This window comes from Anoplophora glabripennis, unplaced genomic scaffold (assembly GCF_000390285.2).
Source record: "Anoplophora glabripennis isolate ALB-LARVAE unplaced genomic scaffold, Agla_2.0 scaffold1389, whole genome shotgun sequence".
Taxonomy (NCBI): Eukaryota; Metazoa; Arthropoda; class Insecta; order Coleoptera; family Cerambycidae; genus Anoplophora; species Anoplophora glabripennis.
In genome coordinates, this window is record NW_019417462.1 from 19,107 (window position 1) to 39,947 (window position 20,841).

The 20,841-nt window shown below is 31.1% G+C and overlaps 1 protein-coding gene across 1 annotated transcript in view; it reads right to left on the minus strand.

Annotated features, from left to right (window-relative positions):
- The window catches only part of LOC108916397 (bumetanide-sensitive sodium-(potassium)-chloride cotransporter), a 32,126-nt gene extending 12,444 nt beyond the window's left edge, over window positions 1-19,682 (minus strand). Inside the window, exons 1-3 of the mRNA XM_018722642.1 lie at window positions 19,502-19,682; window positions 16,401-16,648; window positions 6,375-6,489 (exon numbers count right to left, since the gene is read on the minus strand). Coding sequence (XP_018578158.1) covers window positions 6,375-6,489; window positions 16,401-16,642 — 357 coding nt within the window. The 5' untranslated portion in view covers window positions 16,643-16,648; window positions 19,502-19,682. The remainder of the gene's footprint in view (window positions 1-6,374; window positions 6,490-16,400; window positions 16,649-19,501) is intronic.
- Window positions 19,683-20,841: the final 1,159 nt, after the last annotated feature.

Here is a 20,841-nt window from a genome sequence, read left to right on the forward strand (position 1 = left end):
AATGTAATGAATTTATATAAAATGTTTATTGCAATTTAACAGGAAATACTTGGAAATACAAAAACAAAATATATTTTTGCGTAACTTTTATATGTGTCGGATATATAAATGCATGTATGTAGACAAAAAGACTTAAGAAAAGATAATTGGTACATTTTACATAATAACTGTAAGTACCCGTTCGTTAACGACATAATTATCATTAAATAACTACAAATAACAATTATTTATATTAAATTATTTATTATTAAAGCGATATTTACCTATACAGGCTTAGATAGATATAGTCAGTAATAAACCAATAGCAAATAAAGTTATCGCTATATAAAAAGTATAATAGCAGTTTTCTATCCAAAATCCAATAAGACGATGATATCCAACACTTCTAAAAAATTGCCTCGGTTATATAAAGATTTTTTTTATTTTGTACATGGTGTTTTTAAAAGTAGTATTTTAATTTTAACAGTTGATCAAATTTCTTACATTATGTACAACAGTTGAATGAGAATTTGGTAATTTATTTTTAATTTTAATAAATATTCAAAATTGGCACTGTCTGCCTGAATACACTAAGAAAATTAAAAAGTTTGTTAAAATACTAATAATAATTTCCACAATAAGCTTACACTAACGCCTAAAGTAACACCAACTCAGCAAAAATTCAAACCAAAATCTTAAGTTAAAATTGTTTGCGGAATTGGCATCAGAAATCTCATTGGCTTCAGATATATTTTTGTTATTGTAAAATTAAAACACCACTTTCGGAAACATCCTGTATTCAAATTTAAAAAAGTAACAATTTCTGTTATGTTTCAATGTACCTATTTATTAGTTTTTTGTTTATTTAATTTTTGCTGAATTAATGTGATTAGCAGGCTTAGAATAAAATTTTGCAATGTTATAATCATTTGCGCCTTAATTTTATTTTCAAAATATAATATGAACAGCGCCTACTTTTAAAGCTTAATACAGCAATTATTGAACAAGCCGGTTTTTTGCAACTATGCCTGCATCTATGTGCTATTAATATGTATTTGTTAATGATTAGTATACGATGTAATCATGATAAGGTCAAGAAGATTTTATAATATCTCTTATTCAATATAATTCAAGTCACTATAATTAAATCATTAATAATCCATAATATAAAATAAGTGTAATGAGATATTTTTTAGTAAATAAAAACAATTTCTGCAAATATAAATTCTTTCTTTTACATCGATCGTATGATGTCAATGTAATGTTAACTGATTATTATTATTATTAATCCTGGCTGTTTACAAAAGATATTTTTGGAAGCTGTAGATTTTATCATTTTTATCGTATCTATTATTACCTACAATTATCTCTACTAAAAATACTACTAAATCAAGTACCGTACTCCAAAAGATTGACATGTAGGATGTAGAGGCTAAAGGAAACTAATTTTAACATAATCCTAACTAAATAGTTACATCCTATTACGATAACACTGCTAAGAAGAGATTTGCTGTTTTCTAAATTTAGAATATTTTTCGACACTAAAAAATTTGCTTCTATGTATTGCTAGAGATTATATTTCAGAAAATGACCATTTCATTGACACCCGAGGTAGAAAGATATTGGCGGCGTGACGTTCACCGCTACAGCTTGCAGTGCACACTGTGTTTTGCAGTTACGAAGGCGCGTTTCTTCGTAAGTTTATCGTCCTCTGCTGTTTCCGTATAATTTCTTATTAAAATATATCAACGGGGGTGAAAAATAAAAGAAAGGAATTTAATTCCCAGTCGAAGAGTATCGTGTTTAACGTGTATAATTTTTAGACAATTTTTCCAAATAAAAATGAAATACAATTAAAAAACCGTATTGCAGCTGCTAAAGGAGCATCTTAAGCTACTATAGGTAAAATCTAAAGTGGAAGTCGAGCTCTAAACACATTTCTATCCAAAAAATCTACTTTATATACAGGGTGTCTCATAATAATGTGCAAATATTTTGAGGTGTTTAGAAAGTAATTTTTTTTTGTGGGGGGGGAGTATTTCCAATATATTTTTTTGATAATATTCAAATCTCAAAATGGCCGAAAAAATTAGCTTTTATATTTTTTCACGAAAACACTTAAACTTAGAAATTTGAATTATGGTACACGTTAACAACTAGTTGAATAGTATCTTTTGGTAGTCTTTTTTCTGGTTTATGTCTGAATGAAAGAAATTTGCACCCTTTGGTTTTTGTTTCTCTCCCAATTTTTTTCTACATTTACAATTCCAACAAGAAAAATAGCTTTTAATACTACATTTCATTTAGAAAATTTTTTTACTCTTCCCATTTTTTGGTATACTTAATGGTTTACGAGCAAAAAATAAATTATTTTTCCTTGCCGATTAAGTACACATAATTAGTACCTATCTATAACAGTTACCAAAAACGATCGTTATATTTGACATGCTTTTTGCGAAAATTATTTTGTATCGATAGGAAAAGCTAAGCAAATATGAACTGAAAATTTAATAAAAAATAAAAAAAAGTAATTTTTCGGCCATTTTGAGATTTGAATATTTTCTCAGGGGGGGGGGCTCAAATCAAAAAATGTATTGGAAGTACCCCCATAAAATTACTTTTTAAACACCTTAAAATATTTGCACATCATTATGAAACACCCTGTATATTTTAATATTCTAAAAATAACGCGGAAAATTTCCAGGCACGCCCCTGCTGCTGTAAATTGTTACAGTAGTTCCGATAACAGAACGAACTTTATTGGCTTATTCTTTTCTTGAAATTCTATCAACAAATATTGTATGAATAATTCCGCAAAATATTTTAAGTTTCTCCAATTTTAATCTATAGTTGGAAATGACCTCGTTATTACGGTTGTTTGTGAACTGTATCTAAATTAAGTAATTTTATTCGGAATGTGCGTTTCCTAGTACCACGGAAATTGTAGAAAACATTGGGCGTATTTAAATTTTATAATTGTTTTAAGAATAGAAATCTGTACGATTTGATTTATGAACTCAATCAGGCTATAACAAATGCATGTTGTTGCTTATATATCACACTATTTCATACTTTACCAATTAACCTTCTCACTTACATGGGATAAATTAACTTTCGAGATAACCTGCGACCTCTTAGTCATTCTTTATTATCGTAATTAGTGAATGAGACTACCTGGTAGGCAATAAACTGACACGCAATTTTAATTATGACGTTTAACACAGATCAAATGACTAATGACACATTAAAAATAAACTAATGTTAAGTGAAGGAAAAGAAGTAGAAGAGATAGAAGTGGAGCTAATATATTCCAGAGTCGGCATTTTATTTTGAATAATTAAAATAAATTTGTAATTTGTAATTACATCATGCTGTTGCGTTTACAAACGCGCATTATCTCGGTTATTGTAACAGGTTCATATAATACGCAATCTGTTTCGTTCATTTTATAAATAAACATTACACTTCTATGCTCTAATAATATGTCGATAAAAGAGAACAGCATTCTTATTGCCTAAATAGGTATTTATTTACCTACTTACATTGACCAATATTTATTTCTTGACACGCTCGATATGGGACATTGTTATAGTGTTAATATTGACAATGATTTGTAACCTAAATATTTGTTTATTTACATTTAACCGGTATTTGTGTGTCAAATGATTCGTTTAAACACCTAATGGAATAATTACAATGTTAAATTATAAAAAGAATACATATTTATATATGTATACAGGGATGGCCAGAAGTACGGAATAAAATTTATATCTTTTGAATGAGTTAATATTATTTAAAACGCCGAAACACGTTAACTGATTTTGATTTTTTCCCATCTTTCGGTTATATAATAATTAATTTTTCTTCAACCCCCTAACCCCCAGCTACCTCTACTTTTTTTTCAAATGGAAACATAAGTCATGAGGGGGGGCTCGTTGAAAAGCTTATAGAAAACCGAATCCAGCCATACTAAATAAACAAGTTTTATTTTTTCAATAGCAAGGTTTTAGGGTTGTATAGAGCACCTATTTAACAAGTGAAATAAAATTTAATTATCTTCAGTGTTATCCTCCTTGAATTTGCACAGAATAAAATAAAGAATTTGAAACTGTACCTATCACTGCTAACGCAAAAAAGATATATTTTTTATGTTGCGTTTTTTTGGCACCACTTACTTCTTACTTGCCAGGCTTTCTGGTTAATTTTTCGCTTTAGTTGTAAATTGGAGTTCGAAACGTTACTATTGTGTCAAAATCAAGTTATTTACTGAATTGCAATGGCATTGTCGGAAAGGCAACGCATCGAAATCTTGATATTGCTTGGATGTGGAGACAAAATAAGAAGTCAGGCTGAAGTGCGCGTTGGAGATATTTGAAAGAAAGAGTCTACCAGGACAGACCGGATAATATTGAGAATTTAAAGAACAAGATTAGGGCGGAGATGCATAATTTACCAGCTGAAGTCATTCAGAATGCTGTGGACAGCTTTTACTATCGTCTTGGAGAATGCCAAATAGTGAATGGAGGACATTTTCAGCATTTGCAACATTGAATTTATTTTTGTAAATTATCTAGTTGTTTCAATTTCTAAATGAAAAAAAAAACTTGCTATTGAAAAAATAAAACTTGTTTATTTGGTATGGCTGGATTCAGTTTTCTATAAGCTTTTCAACGAGCCCCCTCATGCCTTATGTTTCCATTTGAAAAAAAAGTAGGGGTAGCTGGGGGTTAGGGGGTTGAAGAAAAATTAATTATTATATAACCGAAAGATGGGAAAAAATCAAAATCAGTTAACGTGTTTCGGCGTAAATTAACTCATTCAAAAGATATGAATTTTATTCCGTACTTCTGGCCATCCCTGTATTTAGTGGTACGTATTTGTAGAACATAGCAAATATGATTTTACGCTTATTACTTACCGATCCAGGACAGGGCCGTAATGAAATTGTTAAGTAATACAAATAATACAGTCTTTCAAAGAAATGTCCTGTATTCTTGCCATCCTATTATCCTTGACAAAGACTAATCGATTCACTTGATGAAACAATCGCAAATAAAATGTTGAAACAAAAAGATCTCTTGTAGCAGCTGTTTTCTTCGTGATATCTTTGTTAAGGGTGATAAAAGGACGGCAAAATTACAGGATATTTCTTTGAATAATTATATTCAGATATTTAAGCTTATGGTACATATACATTGTAAATTTCCATATTTGAAAATATTGCTTCTGTTTTCGCCAACATCGGCAACATAATTTAACCAAGACTTGCATAAACAAAACCAATTTTTCTAAAAGAAAATCTATTTTGGTTCGTCGAAATACTTAACGCCACTCCTGCTAATGTCCCTTAGTCTCTCAGAAACGGAAACATCCCGGAAGTTAAAACGGAAGTGAGATAAAATGGGTAATGGATGAATTAACATGTTTTAGTCAGGATTGAAAAGATACGCATAGAATATACATTTTCCTATATTTTCAATATTTCGTAAAAATAAAACGGGATAACTTGCTTGCTAATGAATAGTTCTATTAACAAAAATTCCACTATTCTAAAAGTAAACATTATTTATTAGGTTTTTTGGAGTCATCTTAACTAAGTTAGATAAAAATAGTTTTTAAACATTAGTTCCCGATATATGTATATTAATTAAAAACGATTTTTTTATAATTATCTCTTATTTCCTGAAGATATAAACATATGAAGTAGATGGAATGACTTGAATAAAATCAGAATTTGATAGAAGGCCAATAAATCCAATTGCGACTCAAAAAATACCAATGAGTTTATTAAGAAACGAAAAATAAGATGATCTGCTAAGAAATCAGCTAGAATCTAACTTTAATCAATTGGGATTTAATTGAAATACAACTGGAATACAGTTGCAGTTCTATGAAAATGTGCTTGAGATCTACAAACGATTTGAATCTGAATATACTTCACTTTTTCAAATATACCTGCATCTAATTTTTATCCATACGGTAAGTAGGTACCTACTGTCTGATCCAAAACTTATATGAAAAGAATCCGATGAACTTTCACTTAGGTTGTTTTGTTTACTATCCTTGTATAACGCCGATTTTTCGACGCATGGATATCCTTGCTCTCTTAAATTAATTCCATATATTAGAGGGCTGTTTACGTTTTAATTTAGTGATAATGACACACATTCTGTTGCGCCGGACCCAACAGTATTTACATAAAAGCTCAATCTAAAAAATTGGTTTGTAACCGATATGCGCTCGATCAAAAATGCAAATTCCATTGTTAATTCCGCGAAATGCATTCCCAGTCAGAATAACAATACCGAATTTGCATATTCGATAGGTAAATTATTGTCAAAGTTTTCTATTCCATAGAGAGAATTACAAAATAACTCTAAATAATTTATGTATACCTTGTTTGGAAGCGTGGCATTGTGGAGTTCGTCAAGTGTTGGCCTGTTCGCGGCTTGGATGGACATTATGTTCCTGTAGTTGTCAAGTCGTGGCAAGGCCTCTCTCGTCAGCTGCCTGAAAATATGAAAACAACAACATCTATTTATACCGTCCTGAAACTAATAATATCTTAACCATTGTAATTAACCGAAGTAAGTATTATTCAAGAAACCGTTAATTTTTCAGAATAAATAACCTTATAAAGGTATTTTTTTTAACTTATAGGTACTATATCATCAGCTTTTACTTTATTATAAAAATAAATTCAAAACTTTTACTAAAAATCCCATCAAATGAAATCAAACAATGTTCCTCGATGCTAGAAATCTAAACATGCAAAAGATATACAGTGTATAGCAAAAAATAATTAAAAAAGTTCCTATAAACATTGGTTCTAAGTTTCATCAGAATCGGTTATAAATAAAATAAGGATAGTTTTCTACTCTCGACAGAAATTTTTCGAATTTATTTTTATTCCTTTGAATTATCAAGCAAATAATATAATTTTTTAATGAATTAGACATTTTTGAGGAAAAAATCTCTATATTTTTTTTAATTCTGTGTAGTTTAGTCAGAAATAATTATTTTTTAAATAATGTATGACTGAGGACAATAACATTTTTTTAACATTTTATCCTAGTAGGCATCTGCTTTTTTTATCTATCTAATCTGAAACTCAGCTCTTAGAATATAATTATTATTTTTTTATTTAATTTATATTCATAGATAATATCTAATATGTAGTTACAAAAAATTATTTAAAAAATGTATCGAAAGAGTCCTAATGAAAAAATCAAATTGGATGGATAATAGATGAATGATGCCCATTTTTTTTTTATTGTAATCTGGAATTGTAAATAAATATCTGAATCACTGATAGCGTCCAAAGAGTTCTAGCTACCAACTTAAAAAAACGAGACGAAAAAGAATTGTAGAACGAAACAAAATGGGTATTTATTATGTATATTACTACCAACATGTAATACACACGAATTAATGCAAACAAGATAATTAATTTACATTTCAAATAATTATTTCTGTATTTAGAAACATTTAATTGTATGTGAAGGTGAACATCACATCTTCCTTTGATGCGCGTTGCATCATTGGTGTTACATAATAATAATAAGAACCGTATTATTTAAGAAAATTTGCAATAATTTTTTCAATTAATTTTGCTCTTCCGTGCTACAACTTGCGTTTTCCAATAAACAAAAAAAATACATCTTTTTATCAAAGTATCTATGAAAAAGTTAATTTCGCGAAATAAATTTTTTGATTTTTTGTAATTTTCTACAAACAAGAATCAACAATAGCCAACAACGTGATTATATGTATTAATGCTACTATTAATACTTCATCTGATAAAGAAAATGATGCCAATAGGTCATATCCAAGACAATATATAACACCAAGTAGTCGAAATTGATCCCCTGTTCATTGCAGCTCTTGAATTAATTTTGACCAAGAAATCTGGCAATCGAATTATGGAATACAATCAAGAAATTCCAAATTGCTACCAAAACTACAAACTCTCAAAAAAGACTGTACAAAACTACATTTACCCAGTAGAATTCAATAAAGAAATGAGAAAAAGTAAAACCTATTATCAACTAGTGAAACATTAGAAAATGTTAAAAAAAGGAATACTAAAGTACATAATTTTGCTATGTCCTTTATAAAAATATATAAAATGATGAGAATTATTGAAGACATGATATTGAAACAACAATTTAAAAGAAATTTGTCTGATTGTTATAATAAAGGCAGTATATTATACTACAACTACTACCCTCAGTATGTTTTCAATGAACCCTGAAAAAATAGTTTCATAAAAGAAGTAACTAAATAATTTTATGATTATTTCAGATTATTTTTAATATTGATATAAACATATGTGTCGACTACGTAAGCTTTAGTAAAATGGATTTGATGGGAATAAAAAATAAGCACATAGTAAACAATCAAACGGAGTAGGTTGTTAATATTATACTCGCATAAAATGTTTGAATAGCCATCAACCTAATGGTATTATGATGATAGATTTTCTTACTTGCATAGGTATTGGTTTAGCATTAGAAGAATATTGCAAAATCAATCACTGTCGCGTCACAGTTTTTTTACAATCATCGTCTGAGATGCATTTATAAGGAAAAATTAGAAAAAGTAAACATTTTGAATCAAATTTAAAATAGCGTTTAAATCAACTTTAGGTGTCAGCATTTTTTTCTAATCTATGAAGATACACATAAAATATTGTTCTGTGAACAATAATTTACACATTCTAAATAGGTGCCGATGTATCCCAGATACTTCGTATATGAATTATATGACTAATTTTAAGCAAAAAAGATTCTATTCACGAATTCCCAACGGTTTTTGAAATATCGAAGTTTGAAGTTGCCAGGTCGTATGGGTAGTTGCTATAGAAAAAAATGTGATTTATTTTAACAAAAGCGTAATGACACTGTAATTATTAAAGCTGTTCAATGTGACCACCGCTTTGTACAATGCATAACTCAATCCTCTGTTGAAGCTCTTGTTCCCAGTTGTAGTTCTCCGTATTGTTTTTCACCTCATCAAACGATGTATGAATCTTCTCGATGAGTTGGTCTTTACCAGTAAATAAGTAAGTCTTCACATGTTCCCACATGAAAACGTCCATCGGATTGACATCCGGAGATCGCGGTGGCCAAGCAATGAGACCACCACGACCTATCCATCGATTTGGATACTTTTCATTGAGGAAATTACTGAACCTCCTCCATAATGGGACGGATCACCGTGTAAAAAGAACATCGTTCTTCTGATTTGAAGAGGAATGTCCTGAAATAGTAGATCGTTCCCCAAAAAAGCCCGGTACATCTCGCTGTTCAAATGTACATCGAAGAAATGTTGTCCGATATTTCTAACGATTATTCCAGCCAAACGTTTACGGAGAATCTTATCTGAAAATAGGTTTCCCGAATAGCATAAGGTTTTCGATTGCCCACACATGATCGTTATGGAATTTGTTGATTCCATCTCTCATAAAAGCAGCTTCGTCACAGAAAAGGGTTCTTGAAAGAGGATTCAGGTGATTGCTCCACCATTCACAAAGACGAACTCTTTGGGGAAGATGCGTGGAAAGAAGTTCTTGTACCGGTTGGTAATGATAGGGATGCAGTCCGTTTACGGAAGACGGGATTTGGATATCGTCGTTGATATTTCCTAAGTAAGGCGGTGGTACTACTGTTACAATATCCATATACGAAAATCCCGCTATAAGGAGAACGTTTCCGTCACCGTGTCCAGTGCGCATTTGTAGGCGGAGCTATCTCAGATGCAAACTTATTTGTGTCGATCTATACACACTTTTAAAACTATCAGAACGATTTTCATTTTTTCGCAATATAAAAATAATTTAAATATGATCTAGATGGTTTTGCGAAACAGAGGTGGCGCGAGCCTCTGTGTAAAATCTAAAAAAGCATTTTAAAGTTTTTTTTTTTGATTTTACATTTCAGTCGACGTTATTTTAATTTTGGTTTTAAACTTACAATTTTAAAAAACGAGTGGTGTGTTTCGTAAAACAAATCACATGTTAGGCATCATCCAAACGTTCCAGGAAACAACATTTGTTTTGGGAGCGAAACAAGATAGTAAATATAAATAGAGAGATGAAGGATGAAAGACATACGCAATGCCTCCAAAACAAAAAATTCTTCAGTAATGTATTTTTAAAGACAAGCCGATGTGTTGAGAGCCTGTATATAAATAAGTAGGTACTCCTGCAGCTAGTGCACTGCATCGATTTTATGCTAATTAAGTTTCATTCCCTTCATATGAGAAAGGGTAGGATATAGAATATAGCCTAAAAATTGATAGGGTCCTATGATTTAAAGCTAAATAATGATCCTATAACATTGAAGCGTCTCTTACTAGTCAAAATAGGTAAAAACTGATTGTTTTTTTCATGAAGGGAGTTTATTTGCACATATAAATTTTTAGTAAAACAACTCAGAAAATAAAGTTAATTTAGCATTTAAATTGACATAAATAAATAGTTATTGACAGAAGAAGTATATCACTAAAATATTGATACATCATCTTTTAGGTTTACATTATTATTCATAGACCACCATGCAAGCCTTTAGAGAATACTAATGAGTCAATAATAGTAAAATTAAGTGAACAATGGTACATAAAACTTGTAAACTAAAAAATTTGCAAAACAAAGTTGCGCACTGAATTTATTAGATTAGATATGTTGTTATAATATAAGCGTTATTCAAAATATAAGTATGGCATTATTTCAATACCTTAGTTTAGTAGATGAATTAGGCTTACGAGTGATTTCCTTCATATCTAAAAATTATTTTCTTTCTTCTATTTTTGCTTAATGTAGAACATAATATGAGTGTTGCATCAGCATTTTAAACAAGTAAAAAAGTTTTTCCTAAAAATTTTTGTTTGTTTTTGTTATTTTCTTTTTCTTTTCACCTACTACCCATCAAATATGTTGGATGGATTCCTATAGGGTGTTTTATTTAAGTCAGATCCTTCCATAGTTCTGGTAGAATACAAAAAAAGTGGTTCTGATGAAAGCTGATGCACTACATAAATTTCTTCACATTTAAAAATTATTTCAAAAGGGACTTATTGTACTGCTGAAAAACCGTAAAATAATATTAAAATTCTAGTTAGGATTAGGGGTATATTCTAATGGTTATTTAACTGAAGGCTAAGGTATCAATAATTAAGGTAAGTTGTTGTCTAGCTGCGATTTTTTATATTTTTTGTTACTATTTCCATAATAAAATATAATGAAAAATGGTTACAAGTATTATGTGGAATAAATTTCTTGCCAAAAAAGCCATAATTTTTAAGCAAATAAAATCGTATTAAGTCGGTACAAAGTACCTTAATCGTTTCTTAAAATTCTCATCAACAATATGAAGAATTTCGGTTGTATTATCTCTGAATACTTACCCTTTTGGATATTGCATATATTGCATTGTGAGAGGTAAAGAATAAATTTTGCTTATTATGAATCCCCACAAGAGAAAGTCAGATTTTGTTAAATTGGAGATCTGGTGTCGAATGTTGACTTGAATAATTAATTATTGTTACAATTTTGGGTTGAAAATAGTGATATTACGTAACTTGCATTATTTTACACTGGAACAATAACAAAAAATACAAATATGTCGCAAACTGTGAGAATTATACTCTAATACACCTTAATAAAATCGAAAGAAATTAAATTTTATCTGCTTGTGATAAATTTACATAGACTTCCATAAAAAAAATCAAGTTTTTAGTGTTCCAAAACTTGACTACTTAATATTCTTCTGTTTGAAATATATTAAATAAGTAATGCATATGATGAAGGCTTTTTAAAACTTGATCGATTGGCGAAAAATCGCATCCTACTGTCACCTTTTAATTAGGGAGATATTTTCTTACAATTTCAATATTTTTAAAAAATATCGAAATAATTAAAAATTAAATAATATACAAGGTGTTCTATTTGAAAACATTGGTTTAGGCAACATCCAAAAGAACTGAGTCAACTCTTATCATGCAAAATAACTTTTAAATGTGAAGAAATTGATTTAGTGTAACTTTTATCTGAAACACTTAATGTATTATCAGTTATAAAAAAATTCGTCTTAAGTGGAAAACACTGTATATTTTCGTTAGAATTGAATCAAATTTTAGTAAATTAACGACTTCTTAATCTTTCTATTTTTAACAAACATATTAATCAATGTGTGACTACTTATTTAATGGAAAGCTACAATGAATTCTACAGTTTAATTTTAAATTCAACCTACAACTCAAAGTATGAAGGACTTTGTATAATTATGCATAACTTAAGAAATATTAAAACTCCACATACTTATACACGCTCCAGGTCCTAGTTTGAAATATCGGATCAAAGTTGATTATTCCATCGTCTTAATTAAAGCTGATTGTCTCGATTAAAGTCGTTAAAGGGTGTTTCTTGATATTAAGGCGTGAAATAATTGAATGAAATTATTTTACGTACCTACATGACCGCACCTGGGTTTAAAAAACAGTCACCAGTTTCTACCTTCAAAGGTCATACTGCTATAGGGGTGCGGCAAGGAAAATGTAAAGAGAAATTAAATATTTTCAACAAATATTGGACAAACGTACAATAAACTACTATGTGAATAAATTCCGCATTAACCACAATAAATTTTTCTTAGTATGTATTATCATTCAACAACGTAAAGTCAAACAAGATTCGAATATAAATAGGCGAGTAGTGCAGTTCTTCACTTCAGAACACCATTGCGTGAATGGCTATGACTAAATATACAAACAAGACTAGTTTGACATTTTTTTTACTTAATATTACATTTTCCATTATCCACTACCACCTCTCACATACATATGTGCCGATCAGAAGGGCAGCAGCCATTAACCATTTTTTGAATACTGCAGGGAAAATATTTTGCATGGTTATATTTAAAAACTCTTTTATGTTTTGTTAATCTACCAATTGTAAGTCTATTACCTCAGCTGAGTGTAAATATCTTAATAATTTTTTAAGTAGTGTTTTATCTTTGAGAAAATAGGTATCAATTATTTCAAAAAAGTTGTTTTTCGTTCGAGATGATGTATGTAGGGGTTTCTAGCGAAGCCCATGTTATTTTTATTGCATCTGGAAAAACGGATTTTTATTCAAAATCGTTTTTGTTGAGGGAGAACGAGAGATTAAGACGTTTCGATAAGTATTTGCATACAAGGTGGCACAAAATAAATTATTATTGCTTATTTATAAACATAGTGGTGTAGTGTACGTGACGTCCTGTAGAAATCTGACCAAAATTAAAGGCAGATTCTTCTTTCTCGTACCAAAAAACCCCATGTACCAAATTTTAGTCAAAACCTAAAAAAATTCTCCAGCGATAAAGAAACAGCTGTAAACAAAATTGTAACTTGATACTGCTTCGTTTTGACTATCAATATTTCAACTAAAGTATGTTTGTCTCAATAGGCATATCTTGGTCTCTCATACCATACCTGTAGTTTCGAGATTTCTCAACCTATCAAAGACATCCTGTATATATTTTAAAGGAAGTAGAAAAGTAAAACCATTACGTTTGTTTTCTGTGCTAATTATTATTATTGAAAAATTGGGTATGGCAAGCGGCATGCCGTAGAAGCCGTAAAATCTTCTTATGAAGATGCAATTTTAAAATGTAATTTTTGAATGACATATGTAGGTAATACCATTACATATCAAAAATGAAAAAGATAAACAACAAATTGTAGGTTTTGCAAAATTTTTCTGTGCCATTATTATTTATTATACATAGGGAGTGTAAAATATTTAAGGAGGTAATAGTATGAACCAAAATAAGCAGAAAAGTATCAATAAACATGGGTCAGCAAAGTAACGGTTGCGGAGATATGGAATGTTTTATGTTTTTAGCCCCTTTTTTATTCTGCATAAACGTGTATTTTCTTATAATAGTTGGTTGATGTTTAGTGAAATAAACAGTACGTATTTGACAGTTGTTCTCAGTGCACAAGTTTTCTTTCGCTATGGCTGGTTACTCTAACGCAGAATTAACAGACATGCATTTCATGTATGGTCGTGCTAATGGGAACGCCACCGAAGCGCGACGTCTTTATGTTGACGCTTATCCAAATCGCCAGATTCCTTCACAACGCATGTTTGGAAGAATTCACCAAAGATTGCGTGATACCGGTTCCTTGAGCAAACAGTGCCATTTATCCGGAAGACCAAGGTCGGTATCCACTCCTAGAGCAGAAGAAGAAATTCTAGCACTGGTAGAGCAGAATCCAGGTACGAGTGTGCGGAGAATATCAGCCGAGGTAGGAATTAGTGGTCCTCTTGTTTGGAGAATCCTTCACGAGCAACTGCTTTATCCATACCATGTGCAACGAGTACAGGCCTTAAATCCAATAAATGATCATCAAGCACGTTTGGTTTTTTGCCGCTGGTTTCTACGTCATGATGCTGAAGACCCTCGTTTTCTTGCAAACATTCTTTTTACTGATGAGGCCGGGTTCACAAGAAATGGAGTGTTTAATTTTCACAATACGCATATTTGGGCCGACGAAAATCCTCATGCTCTAATAGAATCTGGACATCAGGCACGTTTTTCATTAAACATTTGGATGGGTATTGTAGGTGACAGGTTTCTAGGTCCTGTTGTTTTACCAAACCGATTAACAGGCGCTGCTTACCTCAACTTTCTGCAGAACACACTGTATGAGTTTTTGGAAGACATTCCTTTGAATCAGAGGCAACAAATGTGGTTCCAGCATGATGGTGCTCCAGCTCATTTTTCCATGGCCGTTAGAGAGCATTTACACCAAACTTTTCCACATAGATGGGTAGGAAGGGCCGGACCTGTTTTATGGCCTCCAAGATCGCCTGATCTGAACCCTCTAGATTTCTTTGTTTGGGGATATTTGAAGACATTAGTGTATGGTACTCCTGTAAATAGCCTGGAAGAGCTGCAGCTACGGATTAATCAAAAGTGTCAAGAAATCCAAACCAAGGAGGGTGTTTTCGAAAGAGTTCGAATATCGTTGAGACGAAGATGTCGTGCCTGCTTGGAAATGGACGGAGGGCACTTTGAACATCTTCTGTAACTTTGTTTTTTGTTTGTTAAAAGCTTCCTTTGTCGGTTTAACCCTAATAAAATAAAATGTTTGAAAAACGAATAGTGGTCCATATCTCCGCAACCGTTACTTTGCGGACCCATGTTTATTAAGACTTTTCTGCTTATTTTAGTTCATACTATTACCTCCTGAAATATTTTACACTATTTTTTTAACACCCTGTAGTAATATCAAATTATAGTTTTAAACAGTTATTTAATAACTATCGTCATAAAATTACATACATGCCAGTAGTACCTACTTTACGGGAAAAAACGCAGAAAATTTTATGGGAACTATACAATTACGAATGTTAGGTATCGTTTAATATAGCATAAAAAGAAAGATAGAGTAGAATTTGCCTAATAAGCCCGTATCCAATTTTTAACAATCGTGTTTAATCTTAGTAAAAAGGCTAATAAAATATATTGTATAGATTTTGTAGTGCGAATATAGTGTTGTGCTTAAATTTTAGTAATTATGAATCTGTTAAAACAGGAACTTAACTTTTAATCAAATTATGAATTTGAAAAATATGTAATTAGTACCTACCCAAAGATTCACATCGTCCAAAGAGGGCTGCTTAGTACCTCGTGTTAATTGCCGCGATGTTGTCGCATTGCTCAATATGAATTTTATCGAATTTTAAATTTATTACAACGCTAATTATTTTTTAGAATTAAGCATAAAGAAGTTCAAAAAAGTGATAAACATTGTACTTTATGGTATTCTATGCACGCAGTTATGTTAATATTCCTTAATTAATCGAATTTTTGTACATCAACTTGGAGATTTTGATAATTTTTTTCTCGGAAATGGTCGAGTTTAGGATCCAGGTCATATAAGGTTTTTGTGTTTATTTTAATGTATTTTATCGTATGTTAAAATTAAGGCAGTCAAACTTCTAACATTATGTGTATCTTTTTAATTATATTTTTAAACCTTCGCGCTTCGGTTTTGCAGAACAAGGACAATTAAAAAAAAATGTAAGCGTTCAATTTCAGAAATATAAACAGCATTTTTTAAATGTCCTGGAATACGATGCTGAGATAAAATTATAAGCAGCGCAAAGATGCGCTGTGTAAAATAGTGACTCAAACCTGTGGGTCTAGAGACAGCAAGCCACTTTGCTTTGAAGCTCCCCGGTGCATGCATTTCTACGATTTAGGTTGTTTTCGTAAGTTTTACATGAAGAAAAACTTAGTTTAAATATTTTTAATTAAGAATCAAGAAAAACGCATACTGGGAACCTCGAAGCAAAGTGGATTGGCTGTCTCTAGACACTATTAAGGTTTACTGCAGCCGACTTAATTACATGGAATTAAAGAACTCACCGAAAACTCTTCGCGTGTTCGGAATTCAACCTCGTCCTGTCAGTGACCGAATGGAGGTCACGGTCTCCGTCGTCGTCGGTGTGCTCATCCTCGCTGGCCATGTTCAAGGCGACATCAATCCCGTCCCTTTCCGCATTCTGGCTCTGGCCCTCATTCCGCACCCTGTTGACTTGGAATCTGGTGTGTTTGTCGCCGTTCGGCGTGAGTAGGTTCATCTCGGTGGCGTCGTTTTTCTCCGCCATGTTCAACTGGAATAAAGGATGACTGAGATCAAGAAATGCTGCTTGGTGTAGATGGTCAAGCTGTCATAGTGACAGTTGACAGCCGGACAAAGAGAATTGACGAGTGAGTTCAACGAGCTAAAGTTTAGCTCGTTGTACTGGCTGCTGACTAGTTCAAAGCTTCGGAGATAGAGTCAGATGTCTATTGAAACTTTATTAAAAAAAAAAATTAATAATAATAACAAGAACAGCATAGCAATAATATTTCAAGATTCATTAATAAAAGATAGAGTTCAACAAATGTCCATCTTCTTCAGTAATGCACTTTTCTATGCATTATATTTTGCAATATTTGCTTTGGTGTTCTCCCAATTTTACCATGTGTATTTCTCTTGAGGTTATTAACGGTTAGAGGTTTATTCATAAATACTCTGTGCTTAAGGTAGACAAAAATCGGGTATCATTATATCGGGCGATCTCGCCGGCCATGGCAAATCACCACCACGTAAAAAGTATTGACCGTTTGACTGGTAGCGCCATCTTATTGGAACCAATAATTTCCAAGTAATTGTTCCAGTTGAAACCAGAAAATAATGTATGACAATTTTCTATATCTTAAGTAACAATGGCAAAATTACCATTTTCTTCCAAGAAAAGGGGCCAAGTCAACTTCGAAACAATGCACCACACTTTAGGCGCATGCTGTTGTCCAATAACGAGAGTTTTGTCTGTTTACATGGCCAATCAGATAAAAATGCGCTTTATGACTCTAAAGAGTCTCTCAAAAATGTGTACAAAACAGAACGATTAAGTTTAATGTTTTCAATTGACTTCGGCAATTATGATAATTTATTTTATGGAACATTCTTCGAACACTTGGTTTAGAAAAACTAAGAACTGGCGTATGGATCGTTGCAAGCATCCGCTTGCACGCCTCTTAGAATAATTACGAACAACGCTGAGTTTGAGGAACTGATTTAGTTTTTACAAAACTCTCCACTGGAAATCTGCTTTATTAATTCATTCATTTTACAACTACAGTATTTTGATAGCATTTTTTGGTTAACATCTTTGACATTAAACAAATCTCGAAAGTCTACTAGTTACTTTGTTAATTGATGCAGTTTCAACATAAAATTTATAAAGGGTGTTTTCACTTTAAATTTGGAAAACGCAGGAATGTATTCCCTATCAAAAATTAGGTGTAGTTTGCTCTATAATTTTTTTTTTATGAAAGCCTTTGTTTTGGAGATACAGGGCGTTGAAGCTTAAAAAAAATAAACACTTTTTGACATATCCCGGCTATCCACGAGTAGATTTGATTTAAACTTGGTACACATTATGCGTATTGGGGGTTCTCATAATTGACAAAATATTAGTCCTATCGCATTAACTAGTGGCGTGCAAAGGGGGGGGGGATGCGTGGCCCCTTTTTCAAAAAAAAGTACGCCATTGAGTTTTTCGAAGAGTGTATTTTAAATACTACCATACAAAAGCAATCTAAAAGGTCTCTTGGTATTTTTCGATAATACGCAGCGTTCATGAGATTCTTGGACTATTAAGATTTCAATGCATGAAAAAAAAAAATTACGGCGAATTCAGATTAACTTGGTACTAGGTGATATACAACATCATTTATTTAAATTCTCCTAAATGATAAATAGTACTAAAATAACGTTACTCAAAATGATTTACAGTTATATTAGAATAGAAAATAAAACGTAGTAGGTACTCATCACAGTAAATTTTAATGAAAATGTGTGTCAGAGTAATATTTCCTGCCTCATTCTTTAATTAATAAAATCATTAAAATTTCCATAAAAATTTAAATGCACTCTTTCTCCAATTGGTTGATCAGTTCAGAATAAAATCTGCGTCTTCAATTTTTAATCAATCTTCTAACTGCTGCAGTTTTCAGGAAAAATTTTTAAAGATTGTGTAATGAATTTCTTTATTTTGATGATTACTTAAATTTTATTTATGCCTAGGCATTCTGAATCACTTTGTATCTAATTTGTTTGGTACTGGTAATAGTCGCCAATAGAAATATTTTTGCATTCATTTGTTTTATGACTTATTTCTAGTAATTCACCAAATTAGAACCAAATAAATATTATGGACTATATAACTGATGAATTGGCAAAAAGTGTAAATTCATCGATAGTCTTTTATTATCTTACACAATGGAATAGAACAGATAACAATGTAAACCTGTACTTATGTTTTCATATTATAACCTGTAATGCACCAGGTATTAAAGAATTAATTTCTGAACGAATAATGCACTAAATATAATCCTTTCAATCGTTAATCTTTAGTTTATTGTTTCGTGTTCAAACAACTCTTAGTATAATACCAGGTCTGTTCAGAAAATAACCCCGAACTTTATTTTTTAAACTTTATTATTAATTTTATACAATATTGGTCCTTTCTCCTTCAAAGTACTACCATCCCCTATTCACACACTTTTCCCAGTGATGTTACCATTTTGCGAAGGATGTAATGAAAATTTTATTTATTCTATAAGTATTTATAAAAATTCAGTTTTTATTTGTGTCTACATATTTATAAATTTTATGTACAATGTTGATTTACTACTAGTTTAATGTTCTGTAGACAAATTCAATAAATGTGCTATGAAACAATAGCTAATTTTGTAAATTATGTATTTAATACTATACTTTTCTATTCCATGCCATATTTTCCAATTTTCACATTAAAGCGTTAGTCATACTAACAGAAAATATGAGTAAGGGGTAATTTCTTAGTTATTAATACTATTTTGGGAAAAATGAGAAATAAATAAACGTTTGATGCTTAAATATCTGATAAATATAAGACATGCACAAAAAATAACTCAAACATGCTTATTTACATTACCTTAAAAAATAATTGAAGGGAAAAACACCCTATGTCACAAAAACAGTCCTTAGTTCACTGAATTTCATTCATCATTTAGAGTTTCTCATGACTTTTACTGGAAATATTCGTAAAATTTACCGGCAACGCGATAATATCGATCTGAACTCCACTTGGATTGTACCAAACCGTAAATAGTGAGTGCCTATAACAGACTGAAGTTCAGAAGTAAACACGTATGGTATCTTATAGGGGAGATCAGGGTGACAGGAGCAGTATTATAGTCATTGATATATAAAACGTGAGTCACGTTTTATACATATCATTAAAAACGCTATTATTCTACTGGAAAACATTTTTATCTTTGTCGTGGTGTTGTCAATGTAATGAAGATACACTGATAACGACTAGATATCGAACTATTTTGACATGTTTTTATTCAGAATCAGAACCAAAAATTAATTATACAAGTTTTTGAGAAATTCTGGCAAATTGATCTATGTTTTAGAATGTCACAAATTTCCATAAAAAAGTACAGGGTGATTACTATATTTTGACCCCCCTTTAACTTTTTTGCTTTAAGAGTTATAAAAAAATGTGAAATACAAAAGTTGCACGATTTTTTATGAAATTTTCGAAAATGATAGTAGAAAAACAAATGAAGTCCAAACAAAATGGCCGCGGATGTTAACTTTGTTAATTTAAATGGAACATCCTGTATATTTTTCCATATTTGGATAGAACGTTCCTTGTCGAGCATAGCTATATAGGGTTTGTTGGGTCCATCTCTAGCAATAAACGAGATAATATTAAAAAACGAAAAGATGTTTTTTTTATTAAGAAAATAAGACATCTTGTAATTGTTAGACCTCTTTCAGGCATTTCTGCATTTTTTCCAATTAAGTAAGGATTTAGATTTAGTTGTAATATATTTTGACATATGGGACATTGATATAGTCCAAAATGCGTATAGGTATTTTAACTAAATCTCACTAATTAGACCGTGAGAGGCCAATTACTCATGGACAATGTTATATGGTAGGTCATGACAGTGACAGGTAGTAATATCATGATAATATTGTTATTGTTTGACAGTTTGTATTAGTATTTAATTAAAATGGGTTACACAGAAGTAGAAAATTGAAATATTAATCGGAATTAAAATAGAGTTTGGAGAATATCTTAACTACTCTATCTTAATTCCTATAATATTTAAATTTTCTACTTCTGTGTAACCCATTTTAATTAAATAATAATACAAACTGTCAAACAATTACAATGTTGTTATAACCTGTCACTGTCACGGCCTACCATATAACATTGTCCATGAGTAAATTGGCCGCTCATGGCCTAATTAGTGA